Below are 13,870 nucleotides of genomic sequence, written 5' to 3'. Positions count from 1 at the left end.
ATTCAAATTGTATAAACGGTAGTTAACTAATTGTGCAAAAACGGGTTTTTTACATTTTGGCGGGAATATGATTTTTTGACAAATATAAATCGTTTTATTGTTATTGAACTTAAGAATATAATTATTTGGGCTTGCGCGCATAAAAGTATGCAACGAAATTTCATAATATGAGCTTTAAACGTTTCAGTATAATGATAATTTTGCTTCGAATGCAGAAAAATATATTTAACGAAATTTTCTTTTAATTTTCTGAAACAAAAACTTGCAAAAATACGTATTTAGCGGGAAAGTTTTAAATTTTCTGAAACAAAAATTTTTAAATAACGTATTAAATGCTAATTTTTATTGAAACACAACAGTTTGAATACTTTATAAAAATACTTTTCATTTAAAAGCCACATTTTTGAACTTTTGCGCCTAAAAGTATGCAGCGAATTTTTTTAATTTATTTATTTAAACGTTTTGGCGAAAAATTTTTGTTTCGTGTTGTTTTAAATCAAATATTTTATTATAATTTAAATTTTTTTAAACAAAAACTTGCATAAATATGTACTTAGCGTGAAAAATTGTAATTTTCTGAATCAAAAATTTTAAAATAACGTAATAAATACTAATTTATATTGAAAACACAACAGTTTGTATACTTTATAAAAATACTTTTAATTTAAAGCCACATTTTTGAACTTTAGCGCCTAAAAGTATGCAACGAATTTTTTATTTATTTATTTAAACGTTTTGGCGACGAATTTTTGTTCCATGTTGTTTTAAAACAAATATTTAATTATAATTTTAATTTTCTGAAACAAAAACTTGCATAAATATGTATTAAGCGGGAAAAATTTAAATTTTCTGAAACAAAAAATTTAAAACACAATTTTAAATACTAATTTATATTGAAAACATAACAGTTTCTATATTTACAATATTACTTTTTCATTGAGCCACATTTTTGAACTTTAGCGCCTAAAAGTATGCAACGATTTTTTTAATTATTTATTTAAACGTTTTGACGACAAATTTTTGTTTCATGTTATTTTAAAAACAAATATTTTATTATAATTTTAAATTTTTTAAACAAAACTTTGCATAAAAATGTATTTAGCGTGAAAAATTTTAATTTTCTGAAACAAAAATGTTAATGTAACTTATTAAATACTAATTTATATTAAAAACATAGCAGTTTCTATACTTCATAAAACTACTTATTCTTCTATAAGTTACATATTTGAACTTTAGCGCCTAGCAGTATGCAGCGAAAAATTTATATTTATTTATTTGGACATTTAACAGCAAATTTTTGTCACATGCCAGCTTAAAAACAAATATTTTCTTATAATTTCAGTTTTAAACAAAAAAATGATATGTTTAATATATATTATTACTTATAACCATTGATTTATCGATTATGAAATTACTTATTCAACAGTTTTCGAGATTTATCGCCTAGAAGTATGCAATAAAAAATTAAATTTATTTAATTGAAACTGTTAGGGGAACTAATAGTCTCTTGACTACTTTAATACAAATATTTTATTATAATTTGAAAAATAAATATTTAATTCGAATTTCAACTGAAACAAAAATATTTATCAAATTTATGAATTGTCTTACTTATAATTAGTGATGTATCGATTGAGATTATTTATTCAACAGTTTTTGAGGTTTATCGCCAAGAGGTATGCATTAAATATATTTTTTTATTTAAAACTTTTAGGAAGAATTTTTGTCTCTTGATTTCTTGAATAAACAATATTTTATTATAATTTATTTTAGAAAATATATAGTTTAGGAATTTTTTTACTTGTGATTATTAAAATTTTAATTTTGAAATTTCTTTTACACGAATATTCTGCATTTTGAAGCTTTAACGCCTCAAAGTATGCAACAAAAATTTTTTTTTTTCGCCAATTTTCAGAGAGTATTTTATTAATTGAAACCGAAACTGTTTGTGTAACGGAAAAAAGTCAGTGGACCGATCTGAAGAATCTGCGGAGTTTGTTCAGGTGGAAAGTTTTCCTTAATTAAGCTGGTTGCTACTTTCTTGGGCATTACCTCAAGCAATTATTTAACAGCAATGGGCCGGGATTTCTGTATGTCATAGTCAAAAACTACGAAGCCGATTCGTTTCCTAAACCGTTTCCGCTACAGTTGTGTCTACTTAACCCGAACAACATAGCTTTAGCGTACTGTATAAGAATCACTGAAATAGCAAAGCATTGCAAATGTTTTAATTAAAAAGGTAATTTATTTTATATATAACAAGTTCATGATGTGTACTCTATATATACTATGTACATGTATATGTATACGTTCTTTAACAAAATATATATTTTTCACTTTTGTTGCTAGAAATTGCAGTATTTTTCTGTTTACAAAAATATTTAAGATAAAATAACATATAAATGCATAACTGGCATGAAGTTCCAGACATAAGGATCCATATATGAACCAAATGCTTTAATTTTTGCTTATAGTTTAAAGATTGCTGAATTTAGCTGGACGCTTCTCAACGAAAGCAGTCATGCCCTCCTTACGATCCTCCTACAAAGATATGGATAATAAGCGTGTTAGCACAATAAAGATAACATTTAAATTTTTTAATAAAATTAAAATTAAATTAATCACATTTACTCACAGTTGCGAATGTAGCATGGAAGGTTCTGCGTTCGAACTTCAGACCTTCTTGCAATGTAGTTTCGTACGCTGTATTTACGGCCTCTTTGCACAGTTGCACAATCAAGCCTGAGTGTGTGCCAATCTTCTCACCCAATTTGATAGCTTCGCTAACCAACTGATCGGCGGGCAATACCTTGCTGACCAAACCCATTTTCTCCGCCTCCACGGCAGATATCATGTTGCCAGTCAAACAGATTTCCATAGCCTTAGATTTGCCAACAGCACGTGTCAAACGTTGAGTGCCACCAGCACCGGGAATAGTGCCCAAAGCAATTTCTGGCTGACCGAATTTCGCCTTTTCACCGGCATAAATGATGTCGCACATCATAGCCAACTCACAGCCACCACCCAAGGCATAACCATTCACGGCGGCAATAATGGGTTTTTGGCAACGTGCGACGCGTGTCCAGTCATTCAAGAAGTTACCCATAATGCAGTCGGAATAGGTGTTCGATTGCATTTCTTTAATATCAGCACCAGCTGCAAATGCTTTCTCGCTACCTGTGATAACAATGGCGGCAACATTCGCGTCCCGCTCATACGTATCGAGTGCTTGACTCAGTTCCAACATTAGACCATTGCACAGAGCATTAAGCGCTTTGGGGCGATTCAATGTGATAACGGCGACATTCTTCTTTTCACCAGTCACTTCGTGCTTGATGTACTCCAAGTTGGCGGCTGTGGAAGAAAAGTACATGCCGCATTTGTTATTGAAATACAAGTAAATATATATATAATTTTTTTTTTTAATATTTTGGTAAATAATATAATTCTCATTATATATCGATACTATTCATTGCTGTATGGTTAAACACTTGCATATTATCCAATCACATTGTTTTTATTAGTTTTGAGCATAGAAAAATTTCAGCAAAGCATCGTTATATACATATGTAAGTACATACATTTGCATTTATACATACATATACAATGTATTATACATACATATAAGTATGTATATTCTGTTTAAATTTTCCACTTACAAACATTTCTGTACTAACTTAGGTAACAACCGGCATTTTTGCATAAATTACATACAAATGTATGTACATACATATGTATGTATTTAACCATATGCAATTAATTTAAACAAATGCGGTTTCCTATTTCATTACTAATTTTATAAACATCATCCGACAAAGCAAAAAAAACTATGAAAACAATAACAAATAAGCATGTGAACTCTAACACGTCAATGTCATTACATAACGCTGTCGTCAAATTAACCAAAAACAAACGAGTGACAGCTACTTATTTTTTGTCACACCTCCTTTTTTAATTAAACACCTTGCACTTGAACTCAACAAACGTTCATATGTACATACTTTTCTAAAATAAATATGATCAAAACACTTGATTTTTGCACAAAAGAAGTAAAAACAACAGTCGATATAATGTACAAAGTCCAAGCTTTTACTTTCACATGTATACATTGCTATACATGTAATATGTATGGAAGTTCATAAGGGCACAAAGATAGCCGGAGACACAAGAGATTGCAGCTTTGGAATCTTCTATATAAATTTTAACTTCTTATGTACATACATATGTATATTGGACTTACCAGAGGCAAAGAAACGCGGTGCCAACTGTGGCTGCTTTGCGGCCACTTGTAGTACATGTTGGGCACGTCCGGCCAAAAGTTTTGCAATATTCGCCATCTTTGCACTATTTAATTGAAATCACCGAATGCCACACACCTGCAAAGTAAACACAACAACACTTAATGAGTTTCTTATTAGAAATGTCGTTATCAGCAGAACGCTACTTACGCTGCAAGGTCTGGAAACAGAATAAAATATTAATGACTGTGCTATGTTGGGAACCAGAAATTCTGACAGCACTGATCTTGTTTTGCTATGAAGCTCAACGCGTGCAAACGAGATAACACATGTTCTATTTATATGCCGGTTGTTATTGTGGAGACGAGCATACCGTGTAGGAAAAAACTTGAGTTGGTGAAAAAATTTTTGGTACAACGCCACTAATAATCGTTGATAACAATTCATGCAATACTTCACATACGTTTGTCATTTTTATATAACTAGTACGTACATAAGTACATAAATGTGTATTTAAGTTACATTTCGTGGTTTTATAACAATAGAACATTTGCAATATGTCTATTGGTAGAAATAGTTATTTTTTTCCCAACTATTCATTGGTTTCATTTACCCGGGCGCACCAGGGTTGCAGTTAGCCAAGAAAATAATCATAGACAGTTACTTTTTTTAAACCGTTCACTTTTTCGTTTAAAAATCAAATTAAAACACCCACCAACTTTAATTCAGAAATATTCAACATTTGAAGTTTTATTAAAATGTTTTTTTTTTTTGTTCATAAAAGAAATACCTTATTCTAGGCGTTATTGTAAAGATGTGCAAGTATAAAAATATCTTCATATATTAAATATTAAGTATTCACATAGTAAATACATACAGATGTTACGGGCCCACAACCAATTATCTTCTCCTTCCATATATAAATAAATATATTTCCGTATATGCTTGAGATTTGCAAGGATAATTCAAAATTATAACAACAGAAAAAATAGTTAATTCAAAGTAGAGCATATATGTATGTACTTAAAGTTCAAATGAGGTACATTAAAAATGTTAACCAAAATCAAATTAATTGCTAAATAAATGTAAATATGCGCCAAAAAGTGTATGTTTTTTCTTTTTTTTTTTGCGGCGACTAACAAAAATATTACAATTGCTACTTTGCAAAAAATATGTATTAATATAGAAAAATAAAGTACGCAAGTTTCTTTGTGACGGCGCGTTTAAGACGGACGTTTGACGGCTGGTTTTGAAATGACTCGAAAAGTTCCTTATTAATTATTTTTTATACGGATATGGCGGTGTGGCATGGAATTTTCGCTTTTTAAGTGTGCCTTTGAGTGGAGTTGCTATATGGAAGATCGCAATAAGTTAGTAAAACAGTGAGTTATTTAAAATACAAATAACTCACCATACAAGGAATAGAGAGATTCTTTAGTATTGTGGCTCGGTGTGCGCGTTATTGTATTGCTTGAGCCATTTGTGTGATTGTTCTCCTTATCTACATCCAATATCACATATTGTGACCAGTAATCGCCTGGAATTTTCAACAAATTCTGCATGGTGGTGAACTGCATGTATACTTCAGTAAAGATGGCGTGTCGGTCGGGATCTGCGGATGAATACCCAACAATAGTTGGTCCAAATACACGCGCAATATTATCAATTGGCATTAGAACTTCACGGCATTCAGCAACACGTTGGAAATGCAGTATTAAAAAAGCTAATGTATCTCGATTTGCTGCTGGTAAAGCATCAATTGCCTTAAAGAGATCCTTTTGTATCTCAACTTCTGTGGGCTGTTGCACAGCATTACAGAAATCTTTCCATAAATTGGTAGGTATGAGTGGTTCACGTAAGGAACGCAAAAAATCTTTTACACATCCACACAATACATGTACATCAATATTGCCCAGATGTGGTGTGTTTTTACCGCGTAAAAAGCGTTCCTTGAGTGCTTTGACTTCACGCTCCGAACCCGATACACGATAAATACCAACCTCATTGAGACCGCGTGATTCAATTTCATTAACGCAATGTACAATAAGTGCTGGTACCATCGGTGACACGTTCGGTGCATAATCACTGATGTAACTCATCATACCTTTAATTGTGGGCGTACCCGATTGTGGTACGCAACTTACTGCCAACGCAATACGACAATCTGCGTGACAACGTACTGGACAGTCCCTACAGCGGACACCTACCGTACCAAAGCGAATTCTATAATTGTAAAAAATATATTTATTTATAAGTGTTATTGAAGTTAGTGTTTAAATAAATGCTTACTTTTTTTGACAATGTGTGCAAGTATCCGTTCGTATGAAAGTGCGCGAAGCGAAATTATGTGGTCGCATCAACTGTGTGCGTAGGCTGGACACTTGTGGTGAACATAAATTAATAGCCGGCCCACATTTAATTGCTGTCATCGGTGTTATTGGCGGTGCAGTTGCTTGTTTATAAGGTGAGCCTGTAGGTGTGGTGCATGCCGCTTCTTCAGTGCTCGCCTCTTTATCCAAAGCCACGGTAGCAACAATTGGCACAGCAGGCATAGACTCAATGGTAGATTCCGCGCGTATAGCACCATTTCCATCTTGTGGAATAGTCACCTTAGTAGTTGCACATATGCGTTCAGCACCAGGTGCTACATCCACCATATGTTGCTGTTGTGTGCCAACACCACTACGTCGTGTAGTGGAGCGTCTTGTATTGGTTACAGGTGTTGTTTGTATACCACCTCCACTAACACGTGAACGTTTTCCGCCCACGCATGGTATTGAATTTTTAGGCAAAGAGGGACGATGCTTTTGCCAGCCCGTGGATGGACGCATATCAAGAAAATCATCTTCAGATTGTGTTATAGATAAATCAGAAAGAAATGAGCCTGTCGAATTGATATCATTGCCGTATTTTTCCTCCATTACACGGTTCATTGACTTTCGTTTCCGCGGTAAAGTATTTAGAAAGGCTAATTTATCGCGTGTCTCATTGTTTAAATTGGCATCCTTCTGTACTAAGTCAGCTACAGCAATTATTTTCTTTTCCATTTGATCGCGTTCGTGTTCAGCTTCACGACGTAACTTACTTTCAACTTCAAGGAGACGACGCGCATGATAAAGCTTCGTTTCCAAATCTGCCATTGATTCTAGTGAAGCATCTAATTCTTTCTGTATACGCTGTGCTTCTTTTGCGGTATCTAAGCATTCCTGCCGAAATTGTTCTTGTAAACGCAAAACTCGTAGAAATTCTAATGATGAATGCATAAAAATGTAATGTGGTTTTATTTTGGTGTCTTAAGCTAGGCTAAAGATTCTTACCTTCCTCTGCGGTGCCATCAGTCAATACCTGAATACAACGACGAATATCGTCGAATGTTGCCAATGTGGACAACGCGGCAGCCGACATATCTAAACTCGGTTTCTACAAAACAATACTTTAAGTACACACCTACCACTTGCAAATATAATATATTAACACTTTCAGATTTTTTATGTATATATTTAATATGAAAAAATTGAAAACAGCACACCTTCACTAAATTTTCGAACGATTGTTTGACACAGTTGACCGTTGAATTGAAACAACAAAAAACGCAGCTGCTGTCAAATATAATGGCGTGAGTTACACTTCAGTGGAGAGAGGTTACCAGATATGCAATAAACAAAAATATTAGCTCTACCAAATGTTTTGCAATTTTTTTTGTTTTAAATCACAACTAAAAATTTTGTTTTCTCAAAATTCTTTGACATTTAAACACCAAGGTAACTCAAATTTAAATAGAAAAAAATGACAAATAGAACAGAAAATATATCTAAAAAAATGTGATTCGCAAATATTTTTATAACTTTTGGAGTCTGTCAACTGTAGACACATACAACTCTGCAGAGACAAACAGCTGATATTGTGATAACAAACTTTAAAAGATAATTTAGGATTTTAATCCAAATATTTTGTGATAACTTATCAGCATGTTCGTTAAGAGTTTAATTCACCCTACACGCTACGCGTTTCCAAATTTACCAAAAACCTTCCAACTTACACGCAAAATGAGTGTACTGGTAAAGTCACTGAAATATTCCAAACATGGCGAGCCGGTTGATGTAATGGAAATTGTAGAGGGCCAACTACAGGACCCAAAAGATAATGAAGTATTGGTAAAAGTACTGGCCGCACCTATTAATCCGGCTGATATAAATACCATACAAGGTAATTGTTGTGTCATTAGAATATATTTAATATTTATAATCTATTTAAGTTCACCCCTTCTTGTAGGTAAATATCCAGTTAAGCCAAAGTTTCCTGCTGTTGGTGGTAATGAGTGCGTTGCAGAAATTATTGCCATTGGTAAGAATGTGTCAAAACTAACAACTGGTCAACATGTTATACCTTTTGCTACTGGATTGGGTACTTGGACCACACATGCTATATTTGCCGAAGAGCAATTGATGCCGGTTTCATCAAAAATTGGACTTGCAGAAGCTGCCACCCTTACGGTTAATCCTTGTACAGCCTATCGTATGTTGAAAGATTTTGTAGCTCTACAACCAGGTGATTGTGTTATACAGAATGGTGCGAATAGTGCTGTAGGTCAAGCAGTTCATCAATTGTGTAGAGCATGGAATATAAAATCCGTTGGCATTGTACGCGACCGTCCAGATATAGCATCTTTAAAAGAATATTTAAAATCCCAAGGTGCTACAGAAGTATTAACAGAGGAAGAAATACGTACAAGCACGCTCTTTAAAGAAAATCATTTGCCACGGCCACTTTTAGCTTTGAATTGTGTTGGTGGTAAGAGTGCCACCGAGGTGTCACGTCATTTGGCCGACAAGGGTGTAATGGTTACTTACGGTGGTATGTCACGAGAACCAGTAATTGCGGGTACAGCTGCGCTGATTTTCAAGGATGTATCATTTCGTGGCTTCTGGATGACTCGCTGGACTAAAGAAAACGCTGACTCTCCCGAACGTATACATATGTTTACAGAATTGTGTGAATTGATCGAACAAGGCAAGTTCGTGGCACCGGTTCATGAGATGGTGCCGTTGCAAAAATTTAAGGATGCCATGGCTGCTGTTCTGGATTTCAAAGGTTTCGCTGGAAAGAAATTTATATTAGATATGCAAAACTAATACATCGTTATATATTTTTTAAACACTTATTTGTTATGCAAAGTTCCTTAGCAAGCTTACTTTTTTTGGTAAAAATCCAATTTTGTAAAAAGAAATGTCGGCATTTAAATGTACTTGTCTCGATGCTTACTTTGTATTCTGTTTGTATAAAAACTTCGTTTGTAAACCGAAATGACGCTTATAAAGCTTATTTAAATATCTTTTTATTGTGATTTGTTACCGAGGATAACACTAATGTGGAAAATAAATTCAAAATCAAAATATATTTTTTCTTTTAAGAAGTTTTATTTGAAATAATCCATATTAATTTTAAAAACTCATATACATTTCTTATTATTCATAAGTCATATTTATGTAAGGTATCTAGTTGCCTATTTCAACTGGATTTCCGGACTCTGTATTAAAGAACACTCTTCTTTCGATGCCGTCTTCTGTGATAATACCAATTCGTACCACACCACCTGAACTACCATCATGGTAGATAGCATGTTTCACAGCTTTAACAACAAATGCAACGCAATCTTCCTTATTCATCTGTGGGCGATAAGCTTCACGAACGTAACCATAAATATAGCTCGAACCTGAACCACCGATGGTTACGGACTCGCGCTTCAGCATGCCACCTAATGGTATAGAATACACTTGTCCGCCATTACGTTTATCCCAACCAGCCACGATAATGCCCGCCAGCAAACTATCACGATAGTTGTAACAATAATTTCGGAATTCTGATGCCGCCTCTGCTACTAATGGGTCCTGGCCAGTTTGATTTTCATGGTAATTTAACGAATATGCCACAATATCAGCGATAGCTTGTGTGTCTGCTGCGGAACCACTGCGGCAACAATATATTTTATCGGTAATCCGAGTCAATTTGTCTGTGACACGATTGGCCACAAAGAGACCAGTGCTGGTACGTGAATCTGCTCCGATCACGACACCGCCATCGAATTCAACTGCCATAATAGTTGTACCTGTGCTGACGGCATTGTCGTGGATACCATAATCCTGTGAGAAATCCATGCTATTTTATTTTAATAAATTTTATCGAAACGATAGACACAAACAAAAATGCGATTTTCCTCCGGTGACTGTGTGTATTTCAAAATGACAGCGGCTGCCAAATAGTAAAGTCATCTTCGTGACATTTATGTCGTTACCATATTTTATTTTTATTTTTAAATATATTTTTATTATTTCAGTTTATTTTAATTTGGAAGAAAAAATTTCAGATGCGAAGTTTTCAAAAAACCATTTCATCATCATATCATTTGAATAAAACTACCATGTAATCCAATTAAATGTAGAATAAATGTATATTATAAAAATATAAATTCGAGTGCTAGCTTCTTTTGAGCAGAATACGTATATTCCCTACAAATGGCGAGGTAGCCGGTGCACCAGTTTTCTGTGACCAATGAATAACGAAACAAATAACCTATCGATCAGTTTTCTGTAACCCATAGGTGACCATAACAATAACCCAACAAACAGATGGCTAACCAAAAAAAAATTGAAAAATCAATGAGAGAGGTCGAAGTAACCTATGAGATAACGAATGCATTAATTGCTGATAGCCTATCGGTGACCAGTTACCTAACTATTACCCGTCTTGCAGGGTTTATAGTATCCGAAAGGGCTGACAGACGAATCAGGGTGAGATGGAATGAGATGAAGTGATTGGAAGAAAAATACCCATACGGTCTTGAAAGAACTGCATATTTTTCTTGCCGAAATGGATCTCTGTTTTTAGGATTTGCGTGAAATAATTCCGACTTACGTGACAAATTTTTTCAGGCTGTCAATATGGATCACACCTTGTTTATCTCAGAAGTCATGACTATCACCTTTCCAGCCTTAGAACAGTGTTAGCTATCTTCTTAGCTGTTTCACCGGGGTAAATTCTCCTGTTTCGACTGTTCTGTCTCTAATCCAAATCAGTTGATCTTTGTTTCGTTAATGGAATCGAGATTCCTCGCGTGGTGGTAAATATGTCACTGTTGGCAGGTATATTTCTGAAAATGTTAAGGACTTTGAGTACTTTATCTCGGAACAGAATATTCCAGCAATGCTACGTATACTTTGGGATCGGTATACATATATCGGATCGATGGCGAACCGAGATGAGAAAGCACTTAAAGCATTCGAGAGAACTGTTCCCCGCAAGGCATTTGGAGCCGTCCGCCTGAGCCATAAATATCGAAGAAGATGGAGCCATGCATTGTATGAGCTCTAAGGGGACATGCATGTAGTAAAGCGGATGAAAATCCAATGGAAATACTGGTTAGGCCATGTCATTCGCAGAGAAAATTATGCTCTGGCGAAGAGCAGCAAATATTCGAGACCCATGGGTGGACAACGGAAGCAAAGGCGACCACGCATCTAATGAAAGATCCAGGTACATAGCAAACTATTTGCACTTGGAATGTAAAACAGTACAAGCTTCGAATAAAATGTATATATCGGATCACTAAAGACATAACTGCCATACAAACTGATCTATCAAAAACAAGGTCGAAATTGCGAGAAAATCTCGAGGAATCAATGCAGTATTTGTCGGCGCATTATCGTGGTCCAAAAACCAAGAGTAGTCAGTCCATAACTTCGGCCTCTTTTTACGAATAGCTTCGCGCAAACGACGCATAACACTCAAATAGCATTACTTCCTGACAGGTTGGCCGGTCGGAGTACACCACTTCTCGATAAGCGAACAAAACTGTCATAACCTGGATTTTTGACCTGCTTTGACGTGATTTTTTCGGCTTCGGCTCACCTTTGCCACGATATTCCGCCGATTGATTGTCGGTTTCCAGGTTGAAAGATAGATCCATAGATCCAAGACTCATCGTCAGTAATAATATGTTTCATGACATCCTAGTAGTTGGAAAACATTGTATCACAGACATTAACGCGACTCTGCCTTTCGAGAAACTTTAGTGATTTTGGAACCAATCGTGCTTTTACTTTTCTTAGCCCTAATTGATCTTTCAGAATAGTTTTCACTGATGCTTCCGATATTCCAACGATGCCAGTAAGATCTCTGACAGTTAATTGTCGATTCTTAAGCACCAATTCCTTCATTTTATTGACATATTAATCATCAGTCGATGGAACATTTCGTTTTAATTTTTTATTATTCTTCTGTACTGACGTAGACACTGCTTACACGGTTATAGCTGAGATAACGATAGGGCAATTCGAGATACCAATCACAGCCAGGTCCTTCTCCACCTGATTTCTCCAACGGACTGGAAGTCGTTCTCTTCTTCTGCTTTCACCGGTGGGTACTGAATCGAAAACTTCAAAGCTGGAGTCGTCTCTTTCTTCCGGACAACTTGACCTAGCCAGCGCAGTCGCTGCCTCTTGATTCGCTGAACTATGTCAGTGTCACCGTATACTCGTATCTCGTACAGCTCATCCTTCCATCGACGGCAGTCTCGCCGTTGTCAATGCGCAAAGCACCGTAGATCTTAAGCAAAACTTTTCTCTCAACACTCCTAAAGCCGATTCATCAGTTGTTGTCATCGTCCATGCCTCCGCATCATTTAGCAGGACGGGGATGATGACTGACTTTTAGAATTTGGTCTTTGTTCGACGAGAGGACTTCACTTCTCAATCGCCTACTCAGTTCCGAGTAGCATCTGTTGGCAAGGGTTATTCTGCGTTGGATTTCGAGGCGCACGTTGTTGTTGGTCATAATGCTGGTTTCAAGATAGACGAAATTATTTACGATTTCGAAGGAATTTACGAGGGAGCCAAGTCGAGAGTGCGACGACTGTTTGTTTGATGACAGGAGATGTTTTGTCTTACCCTCGTTTACTACCAGACCCTTTGGCTTCGTTTCCTTATTCGGTCTGGAGGAAGCAGAACTAACTGCGCGGTTGTACAGGCCAATGTTATCAAGATCATCGACGAAATTTAAATTAAAAAGTCTTACTATTTTTTGCCCACAGTAGTATTATATATCTACAATATATTTGTAAAACTATTTAATGACAACTTAACGGCACTGTTATTACATATTAACCACTGTTATAGTTACAGTACTGCATAAAATACTGTTACAAAAATTGTGAATCAATAACTTTCACTACAAAAACTAAAGCTTGTGCGCTCTTCTGCTGCATTAGTAACTTACCCACTTATGTATGTAGACATACATATTTATATGTGTACCTATACGGTCACATCTATCATTTCGTAAGCTTGCACTCACTTTTGACTTTGGCGCCACGTCACACACACACGTAAATACGCAACAAATCATACAAACGTACTCGAACGTACATATATGCAGATTTTCGAATATATTGTGTGAGCGCATATTTATAATCATATATTTTTTAGTCTACATCTTGGCGCTAACCCCTGTACTTACCCCACCAACGACAGCATGTAACCAAATATAGCATTTACGAGCCTTTTATCACCCGACGAAACCGAAACACGGCATTCCATGTGGCGCTGAGTGTTAACCCATAATGCAGGGCTCGCGTGCCG

The 13,870-nt window shown here is 35.4% G+C and overlaps 4 protein-coding genes across 4 annotated transcripts; 1 reads left to right on the top strand and 3 right to left on the bottom strand.

The window, feature by feature from the left end:
* Positions 1-2,223: 2,223 nt before the first annotated feature.
* On the bottom strand, positions 2,224-4,594 carry LOC105232833 (enoyl-CoA hydratase, mitochondrial). Its single transcript, XM_019992692.3, has 4 exons — positions 4,449-4,594; positions 4,241-4,376; positions 2,636-3,354; positions 2,224-2,541 (listed from the first exon to the last, which is right to left on the bottom strand). The coding sequence occupies exons 2-4, from the start codon at positions 4,335-4,337 to the stop codon at positions 2,476-2,478; spliced, it is 882 nt and encodes a 293-aa protein (XP_019848251.1). The 5' UTR covers positions 4,338-4,376; positions 4,449-4,594; the 3' UTR covers positions 2,224-2,475.
* Positions 4,595-4,952: 358 nt separating this feature from the next.
* LOC105232831 (rac GTPase-activating protein 1) lies at positions 4,953-7,910 on the bottom strand. Its single transcript, XM_011214703.4, has 5 exons — positions 7,768-7,910; positions 7,556-7,658; positions 6,528-7,485; positions 5,650-6,461; positions 4,953-5,587 (listed from the first exon to the last, which is right to left on the bottom strand). The coding sequence occupies exons 2-5, from the start codon at positions 7,641-7,643 to the stop codon at positions 5,517-5,519; spliced, it is 1,929 nt and encodes a 642-aa protein (XP_011213005.2). The 5' UTR covers positions 7,644-7,658; positions 7,768-7,910; the 3' UTR covers positions 4,953-5,516.
* A 155-nt stretch (positions 7,911-8,065) lies between these two features.
* On the top strand, positions 8,066-9,437 carry LOC105232829 (enoyl-[acyl-carrier-protein] reductase, mitochondrial). The gene is made up of 2 exons (XM_011214700.4): positions 8,066-8,444; positions 8,511-9,437. The coding sequence occupies exons 1-2, from the start codon at positions 8,207-8,209 to the stop codon at positions 9,368-9,370; spliced, it is 1,098 nt and encodes a 365-aa protein (XP_011213002.2). The 5' UTR covers positions 8,066-8,206; the 3' UTR covers positions 9,371-9,437.
* A 196-nt stretch (positions 9,438-9,633) lies between these two features.
* LOC105232830 (proteasome subunit beta type-6) lies at positions 9,634-10,491 on the bottom strand. Its single transcript, XM_011214701.3, has one exon. The coding sequence runs from the start codon at positions 10,391-10,393 to the stop codon at positions 9,734-9,736; it is 660 nt and encodes a 219-aa protein (XP_011213003.1). The 5' UTR covers positions 10,394-10,491; the 3' UTR covers positions 9,634-9,733.
* Positions 10,492-13,870: the final 3,379 nt, after the last annotated feature.

This window comes from Bactrocera dorsalis, chromosome 3 (assembly GCF_023373825.1).
Source record: "Bactrocera dorsalis isolate Fly_Bdor chromosome 3, ASM2337382v1, whole genome shotgun sequence".
Lineage (NCBI taxonomy): Eukaryota > Metazoa > Arthropoda > Insecta > Diptera > Tephritidae > Bactrocera > Bactrocera dorsalis.
This window is presented reverse-complemented; position numbering and strand designations above follow the sequence as displayed.